At 41.9% G+C, this 22704-nt stretch overlaps 1 protein-coding gene across 7 annotated transcripts in view; it reads right to left on the bottom strand.

Annotated features, from left to right (window-relative positions):
• Positions 1-22704, bottom strand: part of USP34 (ubiquitin specific peptidase 34) — a 341601-nt gene that overhangs the window by 77476 nt on the left and 241421 nt on the right. For all 7 annotated transcript variants that reach the window (XM_085890368.1, XM_085890370.1, XM_085890369.1 and 4 more), the window contains 9 exons: positions 22072-22235; positions 18942-19007; positions 16655-16801; positions 16400-16456; positions 16222-16299; positions 8199-8293; positions 7062-7234; positions 481-637; positions 201-279 (listed from right to left, as the gene is read on the bottom strand). In XM_085890368.1, the coding sequence (XP_085746494.1) occupies positions 201-279; positions 481-637; positions 7062-7234; positions 8199-8293; positions 16222-16299; positions 16400-16456; positions 16655-16801; positions 18942-19007; positions 22072-22235 (1016 nt within the window). The remainder of the gene's footprint in view (positions 1-200; positions 280-480; positions 638-7061; positions 7235-8198; positions 8294-16221; positions 16300-16399; positions 16457-16654; positions 16802-18941; positions 19008-22071; positions 22236-22704) is intronic.

Below are 22704 nucleotides of genomic sequence, written 5' to 3'. Positions count from 1 at the left end.
GAAGGAGGAGCGGGAGTGGATTGGGGTTTGTCCGAGTACATAAATGAACTTTCTTCATCACCCTCCTCTCATTTGGTTGTATATTAAACAGATTTACACAAAGCAGCATGAACGACAGCGAATGTTCAATAAATAATGCTGTGCACGACAGTCAATATGCTTGGGGGTATTAAGGTTATCAGACCGACAGACGTACGAACCGTCATTTCTCCTCCAAAACACTCAGAAGCCAACTGTGAGGAGTCGAAGGGTTTCACCTCGGCATCATTAAAGAGGAACCTGAAGAAAGGTAGCATGGTGGACAAAAGTGATCCCAACTCTCCGACGCGACTCACAAGTACCAGACATTTAGCTGTAAAGCCGACACGATATCACGTCGGGCTGGAAGATGAAACCATCAAATTATACAAATCTCGTTGCTTCGTCGCCCAGTGAAGAGGAAGATTTCCCAGTTAATTTTGATGATGTGGAAACACTCACCATTTGTTGTTGCGGTAAGCAGTTGGGTTCACGATATCACGGATGAAGCTGTAATAATGGCCTCCGTCGGCCGTGCCGGTGTGCACTGTCACACCAATGAGGTCGTACTCATAACTTTCATCGGCTTTCTTCCCTTCCGCATCCTGATCCTTCATGCCTGGAAGGATGAGTGTGGCAGCACGTGGATGAAATAGCGATTTGATAAAAAAAGAAAAAGAAATTCACATATTGTGTTGTATTGTTGCTTATCATTTCAATATAGGGTTCCAAGGCAATTTCCCCCCAAATCGAAAGTTTATCATCACAGTTTGATGTTTTGCAATTAAATCCACATTTGAATAAAAACAGACTTTCAGAAAAATGTATCCGGCTCGAAAACGACACATGCAATTTATGGCAAGCCAGACGTCAAAAAGATTTTCAAAACATGGAGCAACCCCACCCTGGTTAGATTTCCTAAATGCAAGCATTCCGCAGACCACCGCTCTTTTCTCTCGGATGTGGAATTGCCTTCCTGAGGCCGTTCAATCCAATCTTCCCTCCAAAGCTTCAAAGCACGCAGTGCACCGCCACCTCGTCATCCCCCAACCTGACCCACATCTTTGTTAACCCAATGAACCCTTCCGAACCCAACTCTTAGACTTGTTCGTTTCAATGTTTCCTCCCTTTTTTCTGTTCCTCAATTCCCTTGCTTGTCGTGACCGACAGTTGCCCAGGTGCCTTATGGGCAGTTCATACCCTCTGTCACCTTGTTCTTCCATGAGCTTTGATTATACAAAGAAATTAAAGCCTGGCGTTGGCTTCGTGGTTATGGTGGCTGACTTGGGATCGTAGGGTCCTGAGTTTGAGCCCCGCTGGCCACTGAATTAACACCAGGTGAGGTTGACTCAGCCTGTCATCCTCCTGAGGTCGGCTAAATGAATACCAGTGTACTGGTATGGGGGCACAGCACAGCTGTGCTTGGAGCGATTTCAGCGAATTGGGAGCTTGGAGCGATTTCATGCATTACATGATACGATTTTCCATGATCTACTGTCACGGACTTTGTCAGCCCAGGTTGTAATCTGCTACTCGGTAACCATGTAAACCGGTACTGTGCTGTTCATGGTCGGGTCGTCGCCGCCTAAACCTGCAACCCCACCCGGGAAACCAGGTGAGGAGGGTGTGTGTGGACACCCAGCAGGATTAAAAATAAGACCTGTCAAAGAGTGGAGGAGCTCATGGAAGAGCCAACGGCCATTTACACTTCCTCCCAGGATTACAGGTTGATGGTAAGCAAGGGCATGCTCACCGTAAAAATTTAGGCTCAATTAACTTCATCATTGCAGGACAACCTCAACATGGGCAGCAACCAGCCCGTAGGTTGCCGTGGGCGGTACCGGCCTACGTCAAAAAGAATGGTACAAACCCTCAAGCAAGATCACGAAAGCCTGTCCTTCCCTATGATGGTTCTCATGGACCCGATGTGCATTCAAGCTTGAGGTTTGGGAGTTGGAAGATTGGTTCAATGGTGGGAAGAAGTATGGAGGGAGCAATGGAACTGAGAACAAGGAAAGTGGATGTGTGTTGTGTGCAAGAAACAAGATGGAAAGGAGGCGGAGCAAGATTTGTTGGTGCGATGGGGGTCAGGTATAAGTTTTTGTGGTCAGGTGGTGATGGAGCTGCAGGAGTGGAAGTTTTGATAAAAGAGGAACTGAGTGGTAATGTTATTGATATAAAAATAATTAGTGACAGGATTCCAGTGGTGGTAATGGTACATGGTAAGCAATTAATGTGTGATAAGTGGATATGCGCCGCAGGTGGGACGAGAGGAAGTTGAAAAAGAAAAGTTTTATGAATATCTGATAGCAGAAGTGGAGAGCACGGGGCGAAAATAATTTTTAATTGTCACTGATGACTTCAACGGTCATGTGGGTAAAGATGCGGATGGCTATGAAGGTGTTCATGGCGGTTTTAGTATTGGTAGGAGAAATGATGAAGGAAGAAGTTTATTAGAATTTTGCGCGGAGGCGGATCTGGTTGTCATGAACAGTTGGTTCAAGAATGAGAAAAAGCCAACATTTAGTTAGGTGCGGTGGAGCAGAAACAGAGATAGATTTTATGTTAGTAGGAAAAAGTTGGAGAAAGAAAATTCCAAATGTGAAAGTTATTCCTGGTGTACTCCAGCACAGCTTGGTGGTAATGGATGTGGACAAAATAGATGAGGTGAAGAAAAAGAAACAGCAACAGAGTAAGTATACAAAGACCTGGAAGCTGAAAGATTGAGAAGTAAAAAGAAAATTTGCTGAAAGGATGGATATTCTCTGGAAGGAAAAGGAAGAAGACGGAGATATCTGGACAAAGTACAGGAATTGTGCTCAACAAGCAGCAAATGAAGTATGTGGTGTTCGTAAAGGAAAACCACGTCATGGTGAAACCTGGTGGTGGAACGAAGAGGTGAAGGTGGCCATCGAAAGAAAGAAAGAAAGCTTCAAGAAGATGCAGAAACAGAACAAGGAAGAAAACAAAGCAAGATACAAGAGAGATAAGAAGAAGGCGAAGAAGGCGGTGGCAGAAGCCATGAAGAAAGAAGCTGAAAAAGAGCTGGAACAGTTGCAAATGAACAGACAAGGAATTTTTCAGAAACTGAAGATAATGAAGAGGGAATCTCATGACATCACTGAAAGCAACTGTATAAAGGATAAAAATGGGAGGATTTTCTTTGTTGATGAAGATAGAAGAAGAATCTGGAAGGAGCATATGGAATCCATCATGAATCAGGAAAATCAGTGGGATGGTTTAGTGGAAGCTAAAAGAACGGAGGGCCCAGTGAAAGAAATCTCAAAGGAAGAAATAAAGAAAGCTTTGGAAAGTATGAAGAATGGAAAAGCAGGTGGTCCATCAAGCATTACGAAGGAGCATTTTACATCGTCTCCTCATGGATTAGAAGTATTACATCAGATTACAAATGAGATAATGCAAGGTAAGAGCATGCCAGAGGATTGGAAACAAAGCACCTTGGTACCTATCTACAAAAGTAAAGGGAGTGTCATGGAATGTGGATCGTATCGTGGAGTGAAACTACTGGAACATGGAATGAAACTTGTGGAAAGAGTGTTGGAGAAACGGCTCAGGGAGGTGGTGAAGATTGATGAGATGCAATATGGTTTCATGCCAGGAAAAGGTACGGTTGATGCGATCTTCATAGTCAGGCGCATGCAGGAGTGCTATCAAGAAAAGAAAGAGAAATTATTCATGTGTTTTGTGGACCTGGAAAAGGCATTTGACAGAGTCCCCAGGAAGTCATCGAATGGACGCTACGCAAAATAAATGTTCCTGAGGCTTTGGTGGAGGTTGTAATGAAACTTTATGAAGATGCGACGACACGAGTTTAAGTTGGTAGTGGTTTCTCTGAAAAATTCAATGTGGCCGTGGGTGTTCATCAGGGATCGGTGCTTTCGCCGCTCCTGTTTGTGACGGTACTCGACGTATTGTCAGAGTCAGAAAGAAAAGGTGTGTTGTTTGAATTACTTTATGAGGATGATTTTGTCTTGATTGCAGAATCAATGGAGGAGTTGGAATCACAGTTCAACAAATGGAAGAGGGTGTTTGAAAGGCAAAGGTTTGAAAATCAACATGGGGAAAACGAAAATTATGGAATGTGGTGAAGAAACAGGGGTTCTTGAATTGGCCAAGAAAGGTCCATGTGGAGTTTGTGGTAAAAGAGTGGGAAGTAATGTCATCAGATGCAGTTCTTGTCACAAATGGATTCATGGTAGATGTACAAATGTGAAAAGAGTGACACAAACAATAGATGGTGGTTTTGAGTGGCTGCATCAGAAGAAGAAATTTAAGCCACCAGGATCAGGATCCGGATTCGGAGCAAAGATTGAAAGATCTTGAGAGAGTAAGCAGACTTTGTTATCTGAGTGACACCATCAACAGTAGTGGAGGCAGCGAGCTTGCAGTTACAAGAAGAACGAGATTGGGTTGGATGAAGTTGAATGAGCTTGCATTAGTGTTATGTGGTAAAAGACTGCCTTTGAAGATGAAAGGGAAGATCTATACCACCTGTGTGAGAGCAGTAATGGTTTATGGGTCAGAGGCATGGACTGTGAGATCGGTAGAAGGTCTCTTGAGAAGAAAAGAAAGAGCAATGATGAGAAAGATGTGTGGAGTGCAGTTGGTAGACAGAAAGAACACGAATGAGTTGATGGAAAGGATTGGTCTGAAAGATACAATAGTGGAGGTGGTAAGGAGTGGCTTGAGATGGTTGGGTCACGTGCTAAGAAAGAGAGACGACGAGGGAGTTAAGAGAGTATGGAATTTGGAAGTGGAGGGGAAAAGGGGAAGAAGAAGGCCAAAGTTGAGTTGGAAGGAGTTGGTTATGAAAGCAAGTCAGAAATTGGGATTGGGAGTGGAATACGCAGAAGATAGAAGAAAGTGCAGAGCTGGAGTTATGTCATGGAAGGAGTGAAAGTCAGAAACCCCCCCGTTATGGGCCTGAACCCTAATGGGGGATAATACTGACTTAAATAAATGATGATGATGATGATGATGAATACTGTGACAGACTAATTTTAAGAATATCATTGAAATATTATTTTGGTTTTGAGGATCGGATATCATCCGGACTAAATAAGTGTCAATCTGGAGTGAAATCTGATATTGTAAAGAAATAGAGTCTTATAACGAAGTCGATACACCTATTTACTTTAAGCAAGCAAGGCTTCCCTCCTTCTCCATATATACACAAGAAAATGTGAAATTTTAAAAGCATTAAACTTACCTTTTTCTCCTGTTTGGAGAATTACATTGTGTAAACAAAAAATTCAGAAACATGCCAAAATTAACCACCTTCATTAAGTTATATGATTTAATGCATTCACTGCTGGACTACATGCCCTGTCCCCCAGAGGGACTGCCTATCCATAGCGTCTGCCAGAGCTGTGTCTATATTTTCGGAGGTTTCGCGAGGTGCTCTACAGTGAATCAAAGCAAATCTGGTAAAAAACAGACATTTCAAAATGTAGTTATAACGTTTGCATGGACCTCCAACGATGGAGCACATGACCCGTTCGTGCACAGACAAGCAGGAAACATGGCGGATTATCTCTAATGTTTATTTCACGGGTGATTGAACTTTACGATGTCTCCAGGGTTGTTCTGCATTAAGCTGCAACTCCTTTGTGGATAAAGTCATTATTTGAACAATTCATTGTATTTCATTAACTGCTATGTGCGTGGTGAAGACCGGCTTTAAAGTTAAAGGGATCTGATATGATATGCAACGGCAACCTGGCCAAGCCAATTCATGTAATACATTGAATATGTTTTTTTTTCCATGTTCTTGCCCTTTTCTGTATTATCTGGAATGAATCGCAGGAAAACAAGCCAAATCATATAATACATTTAATCGAGAACTAGAAACATCATAACTCAAAGTTAATATTGTAGAAAAAAAATGAAATAAGCCTGAACTTGGCTTGGTGGTGAGGGTGGCTGGCTTGGGATCTTAGGGTCCTGAGTTTGAGTCCTGTTTCCACTAAATTAACTCCAGGTGGGGTTGACTCAGCCTGTCATCCTTCCGAGGTCGGTGAAATGAGTACCAGTGTACTGGTATAGGGGCACATCAGCTGCATAGTCGTGCCCCAACAAAATGATAGCCACCCGGCAGGCAAGCTGCCATATGCAAGAAGAAGAAAAAAAAAAAAGAAGAAAAAAAAGTCCAACCATGAATGAATGGAACGATGCCAAAATATTGATGATATAATATAAACTCGGCTGTACCAGCCTCGGTGGTGTCATGGTTAGAGCATCCTCTCCGAGTTTGGGAGGTTGGCGGTTCGAACCCTGGCCGAGTTGTACCAAAAAGTATAAAAATGGTATAAAAAAGTATAAAAATAAAAAAGGATAGAGCACGGACAATTATCCACAGGTTGGCAATAATAACGCAGGCTTTGATGGGCCTAATGGCCCATCTTGCATCAAAATTCCTTGCAAGGGAACTTGTATTATAAATTGGCACAGATGTTGGTCCTTCCCAAAGTAGTTTCCAAACATTTACACAAATTCTGAAAGGTGCCGAGTTTCCCAATGCCATTGGAACAGAAGTCATGTTTTATTCTCACCAACCTTCTCTGAAGTGAATACAATTTCGATGGCACTTCATAAATGCCAATTGTGACAAGTTGTTTTGGTCATACTTTGGGCAAACAGCACTGCCCTTTATTCTCTCATGCTTTGTGTGTTGATGGAGAGATTGAAAGAGATGGAGGTTTGGGGGGGGGGGGTACAAGGTGGGCACAGTGTTTATAAGAAGTTTGCACGAAACTGCGGGACATTTCTAGTTAGAAACTTGCTCGAGTTGTTCTCAGGTAGCCCTGAGCATCACAAATCAATCAGGACCGGTTTGTCTTAAAGAATGTGCGCAAGAGGTGTTAAAGTCAATGCACTGTTCAAGGGCTTTTCCAACATACTTGAAGGTCGTGAAAGCAGCAGAAATGAACACTGTACATAACCTTCATGGCAAAAATGCTGTTTATATTTCTCCAACAATGTCGAATCAAACAGAGAGGGTTTGAAATTTTACACAAACTGACCTTCAGGCTTGTCTTTGTGCCCCATTAGCCAGGACTCTGAGTACGGGGTCATGTCGAGACGCATCGGGAATGAGAAATGCGTATTCACTTTCTCCTTCATCATGGTTACCATGTTGAATGTGTACCGCATCGTGTTGAAACTCAATATCTGCGGTAACTTCTTGAAGCAGGCCCTGGAAAATGCCCAACATGCATCGCGACATACAATTTGCAAATCAAACGTTCCTCTCTCGTCTTTACACCTTTTGCTCCACTGCTTTCACCTTCTCTGGTGGCAGATGGAGCAAGATTTTTTTGAAAACAGCACTTGCAACTACCATCAAGTCATACTTTTACAAGTCATGATCTTGAGCCTTGTTGTGGAGGCAGTGCGGAAATTCCCACGCTGTCCTTTAACCCCAACAAACTTCTTGATAGAAGTTGGAGGCCAGCTGAAAGGATCCCCTTAGCATTTCTAAGCACAACCTATGGCACTATTACTTCCTGGTGAGGTGGGTATCTCAGCATCATAAGCTCCGTGATCAAATGGAAACTGCACATAGGCCAACCGTGTGACTTGTCTTTTTAAAGTCAAGCGTTATTGAATAGAAATGCAGGTTCCAGTCACAACCTCACAGAAAAGGCCCTGGAATACCACTGCGAACAAATTTCATACTGACAGCATAATCCAGTCAGTGGCAAGTGATGTTGATATTGAGGACCTGAACCCTAAATGGTTAGGGAGGCTGGTTTGGGATCTTAGGATCCTGAGTTTGAGCCCCGTTGGCCGCTGAATTAACACCAGGTCACGTTGACTCAGCCTGTCATCCTTCCGAGGTCAGCGAAATGAGTACCAGTGTACTGGTATAGGGGCACGGCATCAGCGGCATGGTCACGCTCCAACAAAATGACAGCTACCCAGCAGCCAAGCTGTCATACGCAAGAAGAAGAAGGACCTGAACCCACAACTGCAAGGTGACTAAACCCCATTTATGCCATGGAAGTGTGCCCTTGTTTTTGAGATGTCCACCCATCATCGTTTCCATTATGTACCTGCACAAATACACATCGTCTTTGCTGGTTAACTCTCCTAAAACTTGAAAATCAGAGAAGATTTAACTAAAGGGAGTAAATGGAAGAAACAAGTTCGGGCCGTACCTTTTATCGGCACGGACCTTCTTGCCGCACTGTGAACACGTGTACATGTTATCACCTTCCAAGGTATCCTTCACAGTGACTTCGTCCAGAGATTCCTAAATGACACAGAGTTATGTTCACCATTTTACTCCCGATTAAATCCAAGAGAGACTCCCTACTAAGGCAGATGCTCTCTTCTTCCTAAAATTAGCGCAAAAGAAATATACCATACATTGATATCTTTGCTTACTTTACAAATTCTGAAGATCACAGCAAAATCACAAATAACTTTTATGGCATAAAATAAGCATTTGACACAGGTTTACCAATGACGATGTGAAGGAGATGAAAAAGAATCGGCAATTGCACAATTCCATCAACTGGAGTTGAGAACATAACATCAGGTGTAAATGCTCAGGTAAAACAAACTTAAAGTCAAGGTGTTACAGATAAGGGAAAACAACTTAGCAAAATTAAATATAAAATAAAAAAGAACAACATTAAAGTAACCTGCATTATAGAAAAGAAAAGACAGCAATTACAAGGTACTATGGGATAGATGTGATCAAAAAGAAAGCGGCAAATAAATATAAAAACTCGTGTGGCGAGTCGAAAAGTTTTTCCTTATCAAGAACTTTCAGAAGCAAATAAAAAGGGTTGGCCTGCAGCACTCACCTGAAAACCTGGCTTTTGATGCAGTTAATTGCAGGTTCAAAAAAGTAAATAAAAATTAAAAAAAAGTTTTAAAATGCAGGTTCAGGTAAGAGTCGGGTCAGTTTTTTGGGACTACCACTGGTAACATGGGATTGCCCAGTGGTCCCTGCCGCATGGTCAGGTTGTTGACAACTACACTGACACCGATCGCTGGCTTTGCTAATGGGGAGGGTGACTGTCACACCCCGACAGGGCAAAAAACACCACCTGACAAACAGCGGATGAGCTCCCTTCAGGAGTCAACAGCCATCCAGTAAGGAGATGGTGTCTCCTAAAAAAAAAACAAAAAAAAAACATACCCATGTGGATTGGATTGGTTTGTGGAAACTCGGGTAGCCGAGAGGGGTTGTTGGACCCTTAATGCGAGGCGAACGAGCCAGTATTATCCAACGGCAACCATCAAAAGGCAGATTAGCAGGATATTATCCAACGGCAGCCACAAAACTGCACACGTGGGGAAGAGGGTAGGTGCACAGTGTTGCTGAAGCCACGGAAGGCATGTTCCTCGTCTGGTGGATGACAATGCAGTTCAAATCTTCCCCAACCACTGTTGTACCATTTTCATGGTATAAGTGCGCACTGATATTTATTGTCAGTGCATATTTGTATTAAAACATTTTTAAAAATAAAAATCCCACATCCCATGTGCATTTGTCCATCGTTTATAATGTCCTTGTAATTCATGTAACTGACATATACTGATGTTTGTGGCCTGCATGTGATTTACATACAATGTCCCCTTGAGCCTTGGATTACTGTTAAAACAAGAGAGGTCATAGAACACTTTACCCCACACAGTTCAGAGAAAAAAGGACATGAGCGGGATCTGCGAGCGGCAAATCTGATTTGTTGTGATGACGTAAAATGCTGTAATATTTTGTCTAAGTACTGTTAAATGGAAGGGTTTTGAAAGTGTCAAAAAGGAGATTTTTGTCCTACATTGTTTAAGTATATAATTCAATTGAAGTAATTAAAAAAAACAAGATTTTAAAAGATAAATTTTTTGGGGGGGGGGTGAGGGTGTGGAAGAAAAATAATTATATTCATGTACTCTCAATTATAATTGTTGCTGGTGCTTTATAAATTTAATTTTTTTATGCTATAGTCAAATTGGCTGTCAATTATGTTTCCCTTTACTCAAGAGTCTTTTGACCTAAATATAGATAAAAGAAATATCTTACCATGAAACAAAGTGACCTGGTTGATAACACTGCAACTTTTGCCATGATTATGTCATTCTTTTTCACCCAGTGGACACGTATTGCAGTTTGAGTTCTTTTGCCTAATGCTTATCAGGTTCTCTCAGACCCCTCCACTCCTACCAAAGTATATATATATATATATATATATATATATATATATATATATATATATATATATATATATATATATATATATATATATATATCAAGAAATGTAAGCTTAGTTTAGTGCAAATCATTGCGGATATTTTACATCTCAGTGTTTTGAACTCCGTGGTACCACGAAATAAATGTTCTCTGATGAAATGTACTTTTCGTTGTGGACAGCGGATTATTTGTTTATTGCAAATTGAGTAATATATCGGCTGAGTCGGTTAACAACAAATTCCACAACAAGGGGCAGGAGGGGATTCATGGGGTACTCCAGAGGAGCAGAAGACTTGTAGAGAACTCCAATGCCATCAAGAAACTCACCCATTACTGGGAAGTGTGTGTCACACTGGCTGGAAAAAAATAGACAAAGGATGAACATCTGTGCTGAGCATCAGTGGCAATGGACCATTCTTTCATTCAGTTTTGACTTGTCCTCATACAGGGTGTTTCATGAAACAATGATGGTCGTTTCAGGCTGGTAAGAATCGTACATCAAGAGAATCTAATAAACTGGTGTATTTTTGGACATGGCAACTAAATGCCACCAAATCTACAGAACAAAAGGGTTGGACTGTCTTGACATTCACTGAGACAACAAATGACTGGTAATGACGCGTCAAACCTTTATTTAGGACAAGCTGGGCAGCATGCGGAAACAATTCTTCAGCTTCTCAGATTATAATATGGAAAGAAACACGACGTGCTTGAACCGAAGGGGCCTCAACAACCATTAGTGTGGCCATCACAAAGGGATGAAGGAGCACTTTGTGGTGGAATGTCCTGGTAAATCAACTAAACATAAATCCATGCCATTCTTTTCTCTGAGGACATTTGAAAACTTGTCTTCACGCAAATACTAGTGACTCTCGTGGAGCTGAAGTTGAGAGCTGTGGATCGTGCATATCCATCTACAAGGACTTGTATCGCAGATTAGAGAATAATTTAATCGGTTAGTTGGAAGAAGTGGAAAGTCAAAGTGGTACTCACAGTCAACATTCTCTTCATGATAAATACATCTCCAAATTGGAAGGGCACTCATTAGAGCGCAAACCTCTGCCACATAATGCCTGATCCATGAGAACATATCGGGCCCAATACATTTTTGAGATATCGTGCTATATATCGTTTTTGGCTCTATCTCTCAATGGTGAAGAATCACTTAAAATTCTAGTAGTCGGATCCAGATCCGGATCTTCACCAAAATCTAATCAGTTTGTCCTTGTCACACACTGAACCTGTCCAAAAATTTCATCCGGATCCGTCCACAACTTTTTGAGATATCCTGCACCCAGACAGACAGACAGACAAGCCGGTAGGCGACATGGGTGGTCGCTATATAATTGCATACTAGTCATACAGTTTTTGACGGATTGGGCTGAAATTTTTTGACAAAGAGGTTGATTATAGTGTGCATAAAAACGCGGAAGCCGATTTTTGATTTTTGAAAAAAAATAAATATTTTTTTCGGATTTTTTCAAAAATTTCAAAGTCCCGTTGCTCGGCAACGGTGGGGTCCATAGCAACGGTGCTCAAAAGCATACAACGAGATCCTGGTATGAACCTACCAATCAAGTTTTATCAAAATCGGTCGACTCCTCTGGCCTCCAGAGCTGTCCATTACATACATACAGACAGACAGAGGGAAAACCTGAGAATAACGGTAGTCTAGCGACCACCCAGACAGACAGACAGAGAGAGACAGACGTGAAAACATAACCTCCTTCACCTTCGGTGGCAGAGGGAATAATCTTCTTCATATTTGATGAATAAATTATTGCCTTGAACACACCAACAAATACTCTTATACACAGAACAGGGCAAAGGGATGAAGTAGGAGATAGGGATGAGAGAAACATATTGAGTACTCCATAAGAGCATTACATATGAACAAACCAAGTCTTTTGACCATATGTAAGAGGAGAGCATGAATGCACAGATTTATCCTCATTTAGTGAGGGAGAGGGAGAGGGAGAGGGGGAGATATATATATATATATATATATATATATATATATATATATATATATATATATATATATATATATATATATATATATATATATATATATATATATATGTATATGAAGACCACAATGGGAAAACCGGTGATGTCACTTTTTTATAAATTTCAGGGTTATTGCACCTGTGAATAGTTGGCAACATAAGGTTTCCTCTCACAATATTACTTTAACAAATAACCAGGGGTGTCACATAATTTATATGGTATAAAGTTTAGCCGTGCAATGAAAAAACAAGTGTTGTCAAAGCTGAACAAGTAGAAACTCAGAGTTGTCAGTACTTTACTCCTGGTTAACTCCCTTTAATACATGTTAACTGTTCCACCATAATATTCAGTGTTGAGAAACTAAAAAATGAAAGGTTGTAAAACTTTCACAGCATAAACTCTGAGCACTACAATGGCCTATTTGGTTATATCATGGGCTCCGTAGTTGGTGCATATCGTGGTTCAAGCCTGGTCAAACCTTTATTGTGACTTTTATGGGACCCACGCCGTGGCTTAATGGTTAGCGCGTCTGAGTACCCATCCTCATTCGATGTACCCACCGCCCAATCAACCTGCTTAGGTATATGAGGGAGTCACATGAGGTGACTTCGGCTATCGCGGGGGTGGTTTATCCTTGGTTTCCTCCCGGTTTTCCATCATATTAAGTAGTACGGAGTAAGAAATGGAGAATCCGTCGTCATTTCAGCGAAATACCCTTGAGTATGGCGTTGAACACCAATCAAACCAAAAAACAATGACCGTTTAATGTTGAAAAAAATAATCTGTGATCACCAAAGTCATGTAATGTATGCTAATAACCAACAAGCATGAATTTGCTACACATCCTGGGTTAAAATTGCATGACAGTTATTAAACAAGGGAATAACCAGTGATGTCAGTTTGCAACATTGATTCGTTCTTTGCTCTTAAATTAAATAACACAGAAGCTTGGCAAATGCTACATGCTTAATTTGATCGGCCAATGAATACTCTTCCTTTTACTGGAAAATAAATCTATATGACAGTTATTAAACAGTCCACCAAAGTCTTGAAACTTTGTTTTTCAGTTTCTTCAAAATTGACTTATCCTGACATCTCTGGTTTTCCCCTTGTGGTCTTCATATATGTGCAGGTTTCAGAAAGTGGAACCAAGAACTCCCAGGTCTCATCATATCCACCTTCGTTTCAGTGAAGGATCATGATTCATGGCCTAAGTTGTGAAGTTTTGTTCTGTGTTTTGCTCCGAGGGCTCTTTTCAGGAGAGTCACTGAGCCCTGGACAGTCTCTAACTGCAGTTCGTTTGTGGTGATGTTCCCAGGGAATGTTGGCAGGATCATGGTAAGGTTCTTCTTTATCATTCCCATTGCTCCATTAATCACTGGCACAATTTTGGCACTCTTTAGCTTCCAGGATCTTTTCACTTCATTCTTAAGGTCTTGATATTTGGTCATTTTCTTGATTTCTGCATTGTTTAGACCAAAATCATTGGGTACTGAAACCTCAATTAACAATGCCTTCTTTTCCTTTTTGTATCTGAGTACTAGGTCTAGTCGCAGTAATTTGTTCTCTCTGTTCACGCTGGATGGTATCATCAGGTCATACGTGAGCATTATGTCATCGTTTTCAATGAATGCTTTTGGTTCACGTTTCCATGAGTTTTGTGGAACTGGGATATGAAAATTTCTGCAGATGTGTCAGTGGATTACTCTACATACCTCATCGTGCCTTTGTGTGTACAGTTGTTCCGACACGAGTTTTTCTTACATCCCGATAGGAGGTGACTTGTGCTTTCCGTTCCTACCTTGCAGAACCTCCACATGTCCGATTGGCTCAGTCCTGCCATTTTTAAAAAAGCCATTCACGTAGTGTCCTTGGTCTTGGGCATTTACAATGATATGTTCTCCGTCCCAATTGAGCTGACCTCTTCTTAGCCATTCCAGTCATCATTCTTTGTCTCTCCCCAATCTGTACAACTCTATTTTTTATTTCCCTGGTCTTTTGTCTTTCTCTCAGTTGTCACTATATATCTGTTTGTATTTCATCTTGTATTTTTCTTTTGTAATTACTTGAAATTGTTGCGGCTGATTTGTTGCCATTTCGGTTTGGTGCATGACATCTTCCATTGGCACCTATTTTTGGAAGTTTCTTGCAAGGTGAGTGAGAGATACCTTTTCTGGCTTGTTGTGTTCATGCTTGTGTACAAATTGTATTCGGTAGTCTGTTGAACTTTTCTCGTACTTTGCTAATCCAACAGTCGTCACTCAGTGTACTTGATTGAGTTCCACCAGGCCGCCGCCACCTCCTTTCCTCGGCAGGTACATTCTGGGGATGCATTGATTTTTGTAGAACATTTTGTGGATGATGAGTCGTTTCCTTCTTTTTGATATCCAGCTTATTGATTTCTCCTTGTGGCCAGTTTACTATTCTGCAGCTGCATTGGAACACTGGTATGGCTAGTTGGTCAATGGCTTTGATTTTGTTTCTTGGGGAGAGGTATGTTTTCAGGATCAGCCTCATTCTACACAGGTATTCTTTGACAATTATTTTGCGCATTTTTTATCACATATTTGGTGGCCCTCTTCTACTCCAAGGTATCTATTCGTAAGATGCTTTGTTGTCCAGCTCCTGTACTGATGCATCTACGTATATTTTTATGTATCCGTTTTTGTTGGTCTCCCTTGCACAAATGTGCACTTGGCACACTTATTTAGGCCAAATTCCATTTTGATTTCGTCAGTGTACCATTTCACTAATTTCAGCTGTTCTGCCAATTTTCCATCGTGCGGTGCAAAGATTTTTACATTATCCATGTGCAGTAGATGTGTCACCTTTTTGTTTCGTTGGACATTCTTTCATTGGTTGTTAGGGTGTATCCGTGTCCTTGCTCATTAATGAGGTTACTTAGTGGATCCAGGGCCGGGCAAAACAGGAGTGGGGTGGGGGAGACTGTCTACTTAAAAGATCCCCACATCGTATCTTCACTCCTGGTATTTCAATCGTTCCTTCTGAGTGCTGGAGGATTAGTGTGGTATTCCATAGATTCATGGCTTTCTCACTCAGATTGATTATTTGGGGGATTTATCTTGTAGATTTGCATGCACTTTTATCATCCATGAATGTGTGACACTATCAAAAGCTTTTCTTATAGTCTATCCAGGCTGTGGACAATTTGGTTCTTCTGGTATTGCAGTTTTCTAGTATGGCCTTGTTTAGTAGTAAGTGGTCTATTGTTCCGTAGCATCCTCTCTTGCATCCCTTCTGCTCTGCCTCTCGGCCTCCTTGTTGTGTTAGGTGATAGTACATTGTCATTGTGATGATTCATGTTTAAAGTTTGTATGTTGGTGGGAGACAGGTTATTGGCCAGTATTTGTGAGGTTAGTTGGGTTTCCTCAGATTTTGAGATGAGGAAAGTGTTACCTTCTGTGAGCCATTCATCCATTTCCTGATCCTCTTGGATAAGTTCATTGAATGCTCGAGAGTGTTGAATGTGGAGAGCATCAAATTGCTTTAGCCAGAAGTTTGGGATCCCATCTGAGCTAGAGCTTTTGAAGTTTGCCATCTTTGCAAGTTGATGTCTTATCTTTTTTGGAACAATTATTACTAGGGGCATTTCCTCGACATGTTGCTTATTCTGGAGTTTTGGATCCATTCCATCTCCAGATTGTGTTCTTTTCGATCTTCAAAATTCCTTTCCAGAATTGTGTGTGTGTGTGTGTGTGTGTGTGTGTGTGTGTGTGTGTGTGTGTGTGTGTGTGTGTGTGTGTGTGTGTGTGTGTGTGTGTGTGTGTGTGTGTGTGTGTGTGTGTGTGTGTGTGGTCGGTGGGTTTGGAATGGGGTGTGTGGGTATATACAGATCAACTTTAATATAAATCATTCATTATCAGATCAACTGTATTCTCGAAACCCAAGTAAAGCTCTGCATTTGTAAATGCTCGTTCTTGTTGATTATGGCACGTTTTCAAAAGACTTACATAAATGTTTTTCATGTCGGCAACTTGACAACGTACGGTGTAAAATTCTTCAACAGTTTGACTGACGTGATCGCAATCCTGAAGGAAATAAAGAAAGCCATTAAAGTATCCAGGTCCCACAGAAGAGTTCATCAGGACAGCACATGAACAAATGAAAAATAAAATATATAAACCTCACCAATGAAACGACGTTATTTGTTATTGTTCCACCAAACAAGGTCTTCACTGTGTTTTTCTGAACAAACAAAAAGCATCCATTAAAAAAAAACTGTGTCAGCACAAATGAACTGCAGATCAAAAGCGATTTCAGAAATGTACCATTTTAACATGTCTATCACGAGATCATGCAAGGATGCGCGGGTACATGCTAAAGTGGTGCCGGACCGACAACGATGAATATTTAACTGGTTGCCAAAAGCAAAGTTAAGAGTACCAGCTCGAGAGACATCTCTTCGATTTTGGTGATAAGGTCCGTGAAGAATTCCGTCATATCTTTCTGTTCGCCCGTGTTCAGAGGTTGTTTGTCCATGGTGTAGTTCTTGCAAAACGACCGAGGGTTGTAGGCTTTGCGTTCACTTTCCTGGCAAGACGAAAACGTCCATATAAATAACACGGAGCTCAACCGAACTAAACTTTGTAAGGGAAAATAAGTTAATATTTATATTTCAAACCAATACACGAAGGATGCAGGGGGAAATTTGATGGTGCACTTCCTTTACTGTATCGAGTTCACCCAGCATCACTCACAGGCCCCGAATATATGCACGCATCAATAGCCATGAACATTAGGCAATCTTGATTTGAAATATAAAACAAAATTCAAAGAAAGAAGCCTGCCAAGCCTTTAAAAACAAGATGCCACATAACCAAGAAAGATCTTCATCGAAACCGGAATTATTTTGGGAGCTGTGTGCATGGGTGAGCTCACAATGGAATGCAAACAAGTGCAAGTTGCAATGAAATAAAGAAGAAGAGCAATCGGGCGAAAATTAAATAATTAAGTTTTCACCATATCAAAAATCAATTCTTTTTAAAATAAAAGATCTAAGGCTCAGTGGAGAGCGCACGTGCAAGCACGCACGCGCACACACACACACACACACACACACACACACACACACACACACACACACACACACACACACACACACACACACACACACACACACACACACACACCACACTGTTAGATGAGACATACACAGCCACTGAGATTGGCGGTAAGTGCCGTCACATCCCGGGGCACTCTGGGAACCAGCAACATCACAAGGATGGCGCCGATTTTCTCACTGCGCTTAACGGGGCATTTCCTAAGGAAGAATCTCCTCTTCACCGATGGGGATTGTCCGTGCTCTTATCCTTTTAATTGCTGAACGTCAAGCAAGGAAGCAACACGTACCGTTTTTTAAGTCTTTGGTATGACTCGGCCAGGGTTCGAACAGCCAACCTCCCAGACTCGGAGCGGATGCTCTCACCATTACACCACCGATTGGATAGGAAATTGTGCATTCATTACTTGAAAATTAAGAACACATCAAGGCACATAAGTAGCAATTTATTTTTGACATTTGCCAGGATGCCTGATGCTTGACAAAGGTGGTGGCCATTTGGCACAGTGTGAAAGGTGGGGGGAGGGGGGGGACAAAAACAAAACCCAGAAGCAACAAATGAATGTGACGTAGCATGAAGCTTAGCCTGGTGAGGGTAACAAGGTGAGTGTTTCTGGTTGAACACGTGCAGGGGTTTAATAAAAAAAAAGAGAGAGACCAAAATAGAGCTTGTAAGATTGCAAGGCCACCAACCTGCCTGTGGTAAGTAAGAAGCTGACCCTGAGCTCAGCCTCTTGTCGTAAGATGCCAATGAACCAGAGGATATAGGCATCAAGGGGGGGGGGACAAGATGGGAAGCAAGACTAACTGTTTTTAATGCAGAGCCAACTTTTATGAGACTTTTAATGAAGACGATTTATACTTTTATCAGCTGAGAATAGCAGAGGAATGATTTGGCCATGTGGAAAAAGGTGGTGGTAGACGATTTGGAGGCCAGCTTGGAGATGTGATCTGCCAAAGAAAGGTTACGGCTGATGATGAGGCACGTGAGGCCCAGGACCTCCACAGACTGTACCTCTCCCAGAAGTTCACCACAATATAAATTGGAGAATTTCCAGCTGATCCGGATGGACAAAGTAAGAAAATGGGTCTTTCCTGCATTAAAAGCCAGTTTCAAGTAGTTGACCAGTTGTTTGTATTTTTCCAGGATTGAGGAACTAATTAGCCAACACAGATTGGAGTAATCTGCAAAATGTTACAATAGATTTTTCCAGTGAAGAAGAAAGGTCGCTGAGCAACACCGAGGACAGGATGAGTCCCAGAAGGCTACCTTGAGGGTTGACTGCATCTAGAAGTAGAGCATGGGAGAGAATGTCATTCAAAGTAATCTGCTGTTTGAAAGTGTGCATTCAATGTAATCATGACTCCAGGAGATGAACCTGGACAACACTCACTGAGTTTGGATTGCAAGGTAGGGTGACAGATATAATTAAATGCTTGGGAGATATCCAGCAATTTATAATTGTATAACAGCATTATCTAGGGGAGGGAGGAGGGGGGTGGGGGGGGGGAAGGGGAAAAGCGGTTGGGGGAAGGGGGAGACCCTCAAACGTGATCTCTTTAGAATCTAATGCCACAATGAGGAAACAACACCGTTTCATCCATACTCACCATAAGGTAAGTAAACATCTTCTGCAATTCAAATAATGTTGTTTTATGCTTCATGTCATCGTTGTACTGCAGAATAACACAAAAAGAAGTCTTTAATTACAAAATGATATTTTGTTTCATTTTTGGCATCGGACACAAAGTACAACACATTCATGGTGCAACATAACCACTCCTTTGGTAAAATCCAAGTCACAGAGAAGAATAAATCCACTCGTGACATGCAGTGAAAACAAGAGAAATAAAACAAAATCTCATTCACTTCCTTGTGTTTTGACCACTCAGATTTTGCTTAAAGATCACTTTCTGAATTCACTACATCATCTCAACTTGTTTCAACATTCCACAGATGGGCTGGCAAGATGGCCACGAGGTATGCACACTCGCCTCTAGGCTTTATAGCCTGGGTTTGAATTCCAACCCATCGATAAACTGTGATTCTGGTGTTTCACAGGCAGGATGTTTCATAAATGTGTGTGCCTTCCCTTGGATGGACGTTAAACAGGTGTCCCGTCTGCTGGCATTACTTGGTGGACGTTAAAGATCCCACAGTGTCCTTCGCAGAGAGTAGGCGAGCTATTCCTGGTGCCCTGAACAAATTTAAAATTCCTGCCCGAAACACTTAGTCGAGTGTTCGGCCTGTGCGAGCCGGTTTCTTGAAAGACCTGGGCCAAAAACTCCCCCTTCCCTGGCAAACCCCACAAGAACGTCGGAATAATTGTTGTTCTTAAAGAAGAAGTATTCCAGAGATACTTTCCACAATTGTTTTTTTCATTTGACGCACCATACGCTTAACAGAGTGTCGGTGCTGCAGAAGCAGTTTATTGGCAAGGGTTATACTGGGTGGTTTGCCATCGCCTTCCCAGCGTTGTTTGTCCGTGCTCCATCGTTTTAATGCTGAACGTCGAGCAAAGTTTTTGGTTTGATTCCCAGACTCTCGAACCATTACATCACTGACATTTAAATATAAAGGGTCCAATGCGTTGGGGTTTTTGTTGGTCAGTTGTTTTCGTTTTTCGTCAACATGCTAAACCGTGATGGATGATTTAAACGAATTCTCGTAATCATGCCTCGGCCTTTTTACTTGCAGCGCTGAGTGTCAGCATCTCTGCTTGAGAGTCGTGTTCGTGCAACAACCCTGACATTGCCGTGCCGGCACATCAAGGATTCCTTTTATCCTCAAATAGCACCAAAACAGTTTTGGTACTTTACTTGAACGAGCATGTCGAGTGACAGTGGAGCTTTACTGCACGATGACACCCCAAATTAACATAATTATGGAAGTGAGGGTGCTTTCCAAAGACACAGCCAAGACCATCTCTATGGTGCCCATCTCAAAATGAAAAGGTCTGCAAATTGGTCCTTTCAGCATTAAGTGTGCTGTGAGAGACGATCTATTTTCATCAGCAAATCGCTCGTCATCAGTGATGGTATCTCTATCCGTGACATGAACACTCACTTTTCTTTGCGTGTCCAACTTGTCGACGAGCAAACTCGCACGTCCAACTCACAGATGATGTGTAACTCGTGATAACCAGCATTTTAATTTGGGTCCATGGCATGACCCATTTCAATCCCGAAATAGGTGATTGTAACACAGTGATTGTAGCCTTCAATACGTTTCTTCACTTATTGTGAGCTCCTCAAAGTCTCGACCAATCGTGAACGCCACGAACCTCTGTCAAGAGTACAGGCCTACAATATTAAGAAAAAGGTGTGGACATTTAACTGTGTTATGACATCACCAACAAGAGTTCATAGAACTCCTCACCCCAGGCAGTTTTGAGAAAAAGGACGTGGAAACAGTCTATTGGAGGAAGAAGGATCTCCTGGAAATTCCCCCACCCTGAAAGCGCGAGCAACAAATTTAATTGGTCGCTACGGCATGATATTTTGTCCAAGTACTGGTAAACGGAAGGCTTTGAAAGCGTAAACAAGGCAGTTTGTGTTCTAGTTTTCAAATAAATAATTCAAATGAAATTAAAAAAAAGTTTTAAAGGCTGTAGAAAAAAAAGCAGTGAATCGGAAGTTTACCGCCGTCGATGCAGCGTCTTTTACGCCACCTTCTTGAACACGCTACATTAGTTATCCGTGCCTGTTGTTTGTGTCCTTTATGACGTCGCCCAAAACAGTAAGTTTCCTACTTGGATTGATTTTCAATTTTGTTTCACCATCACAAAGACACACAGACTGAAGTTATTGTGTTACCGCACTATGTGCATGCGCACTCGGGATGGGATTCCGTACAATTTGCCAAATTCAGAGCTAAAGTACTGCTAAACTGTAGGTTCGTGTTCAGATTCATGTCTCAATTAATGTTCTTCAGTGTTCAAAACATTAAATTAAATTCAAGTTAAATAGTTCCTCAATCATAGACTGACAGACAGACAGACAGAGTGAACCAATTGCTGAACCCCCCATTTCTTCTCTGAGCATGAGGGTTTAACAAGTCGTACCGTGAGTCTGTGATTAATATCCTGGTGTTGGTGCAGTGGTTAGGGCAGCGGCTTGGGATCTAAAAGGTCCTGAGTTCAAGCCCCGTTCGGCCACTGAATTAATACACCAGGGGGTTGACTCAACCTGTCATCCTTCCGAGGTCGGCGAAGTGAGTACCAATGTACTGGGCCGGTGTATACCCCGGTTAAAATAGGTGTACCATATCCCTGTGTGGTAAGAGGCGACCAGGGTTGCGTCAGGAAGGGCATCCGGCGTAAAACATGTGCCAATTCACTATGCGGATCATACGGATGATCCGCTGTGGCGACCCCTAACGGGAGCAGCCGAAGGAAGAAGAAGAAGACCGTGAGTCTGTAATTAATTCCACAAAAATAAAAAAGAAACAGAATCCTTTCGGTCAAAACAATAGTTTACAATACCTCTTGAGCAGTGACACCAGTATCCACTATCTTCACTGCAGTACACAATGGTGCAACTAAAACAGCTATTAATTGAAGTTGACTGTTCACATTAGCAAGCCTCGTAAGGAAATATAAAAGACAGTTTATGCACATCTTACCATAAAAACTGGAGAACTTGCTTACTTACAAACATCTCACAAAGCTCAATTTACATTTTACTCACAATATTAAGATTAGCGTGGGAGGCAGCAAAATAAACTGCAAAAACGGCATACCTGGGCCGTAAATACAGCTTGGCGGGCCTGCTTGATCATGTACAACTGCTGGATAGTGGAAGCCATGTAGCACGTGGCACCGAGGTTTGTTAGGCCCACCAGGCGGCATTCTGCACGGACATCATCATGCGGCCAATAATCCCACTTGTACGGTGTGTGCGACGCTGTGAGGGTGCAAGAGGAAAACAAGCGATAATTTTTCCATTCTGGACTGACTACCACCGTTTTGTTACATTCACTGTCAATTGCCTGGAATCAAAAACAGTCATCTGCTATTAGAACTAACTTAAATGCCAGAAAAATGAAAAGATTATGGAGATGCAGAAGACAGCCTTTCCCACTTCAGCGTTCAGTCTCTTGGCGACCTTGGAGCATTGGCACAGAGCAGTGATAGACAGGTCTCTGCCAGGCAAAAACTGCCCTTTTTTCCAGTCAAGGTTTTCTCTGCTGATTTATGTACTTTGGAACATACTCTTTCAAATAAGCTTCTGGGCCACCCTGAATTTTGCCGCAAATCCAATATGGCAGCTAAAATCCAATATGGCTGCCCCAGATATTTCAATGCACAGCAAACTTTTTTTCTGGTGCATTTTACACCCCATAAATGTATTACCAACAGATAGAAACATGATG

Source organism: Eptatretus burgeri, chromosome 7 (genome assembly GCF_056783735.1).
Source record: "Eptatretus burgeri isolate ZD-2024b chromosome 7, Ebu_testis_v1, whole genome shotgun sequence".
In the NCBI taxonomy this organism is placed as follows: Eukaryota; Metazoa; Chordata; class Myxini; order Myxiniformes; family Myxinidae; genus Eptatretus; species Eptatretus burgeri.
Note: the sequence above shows the minus strand (reverse complement) of the source record. Positions and strands in the feature narration are given on the sequence as shown.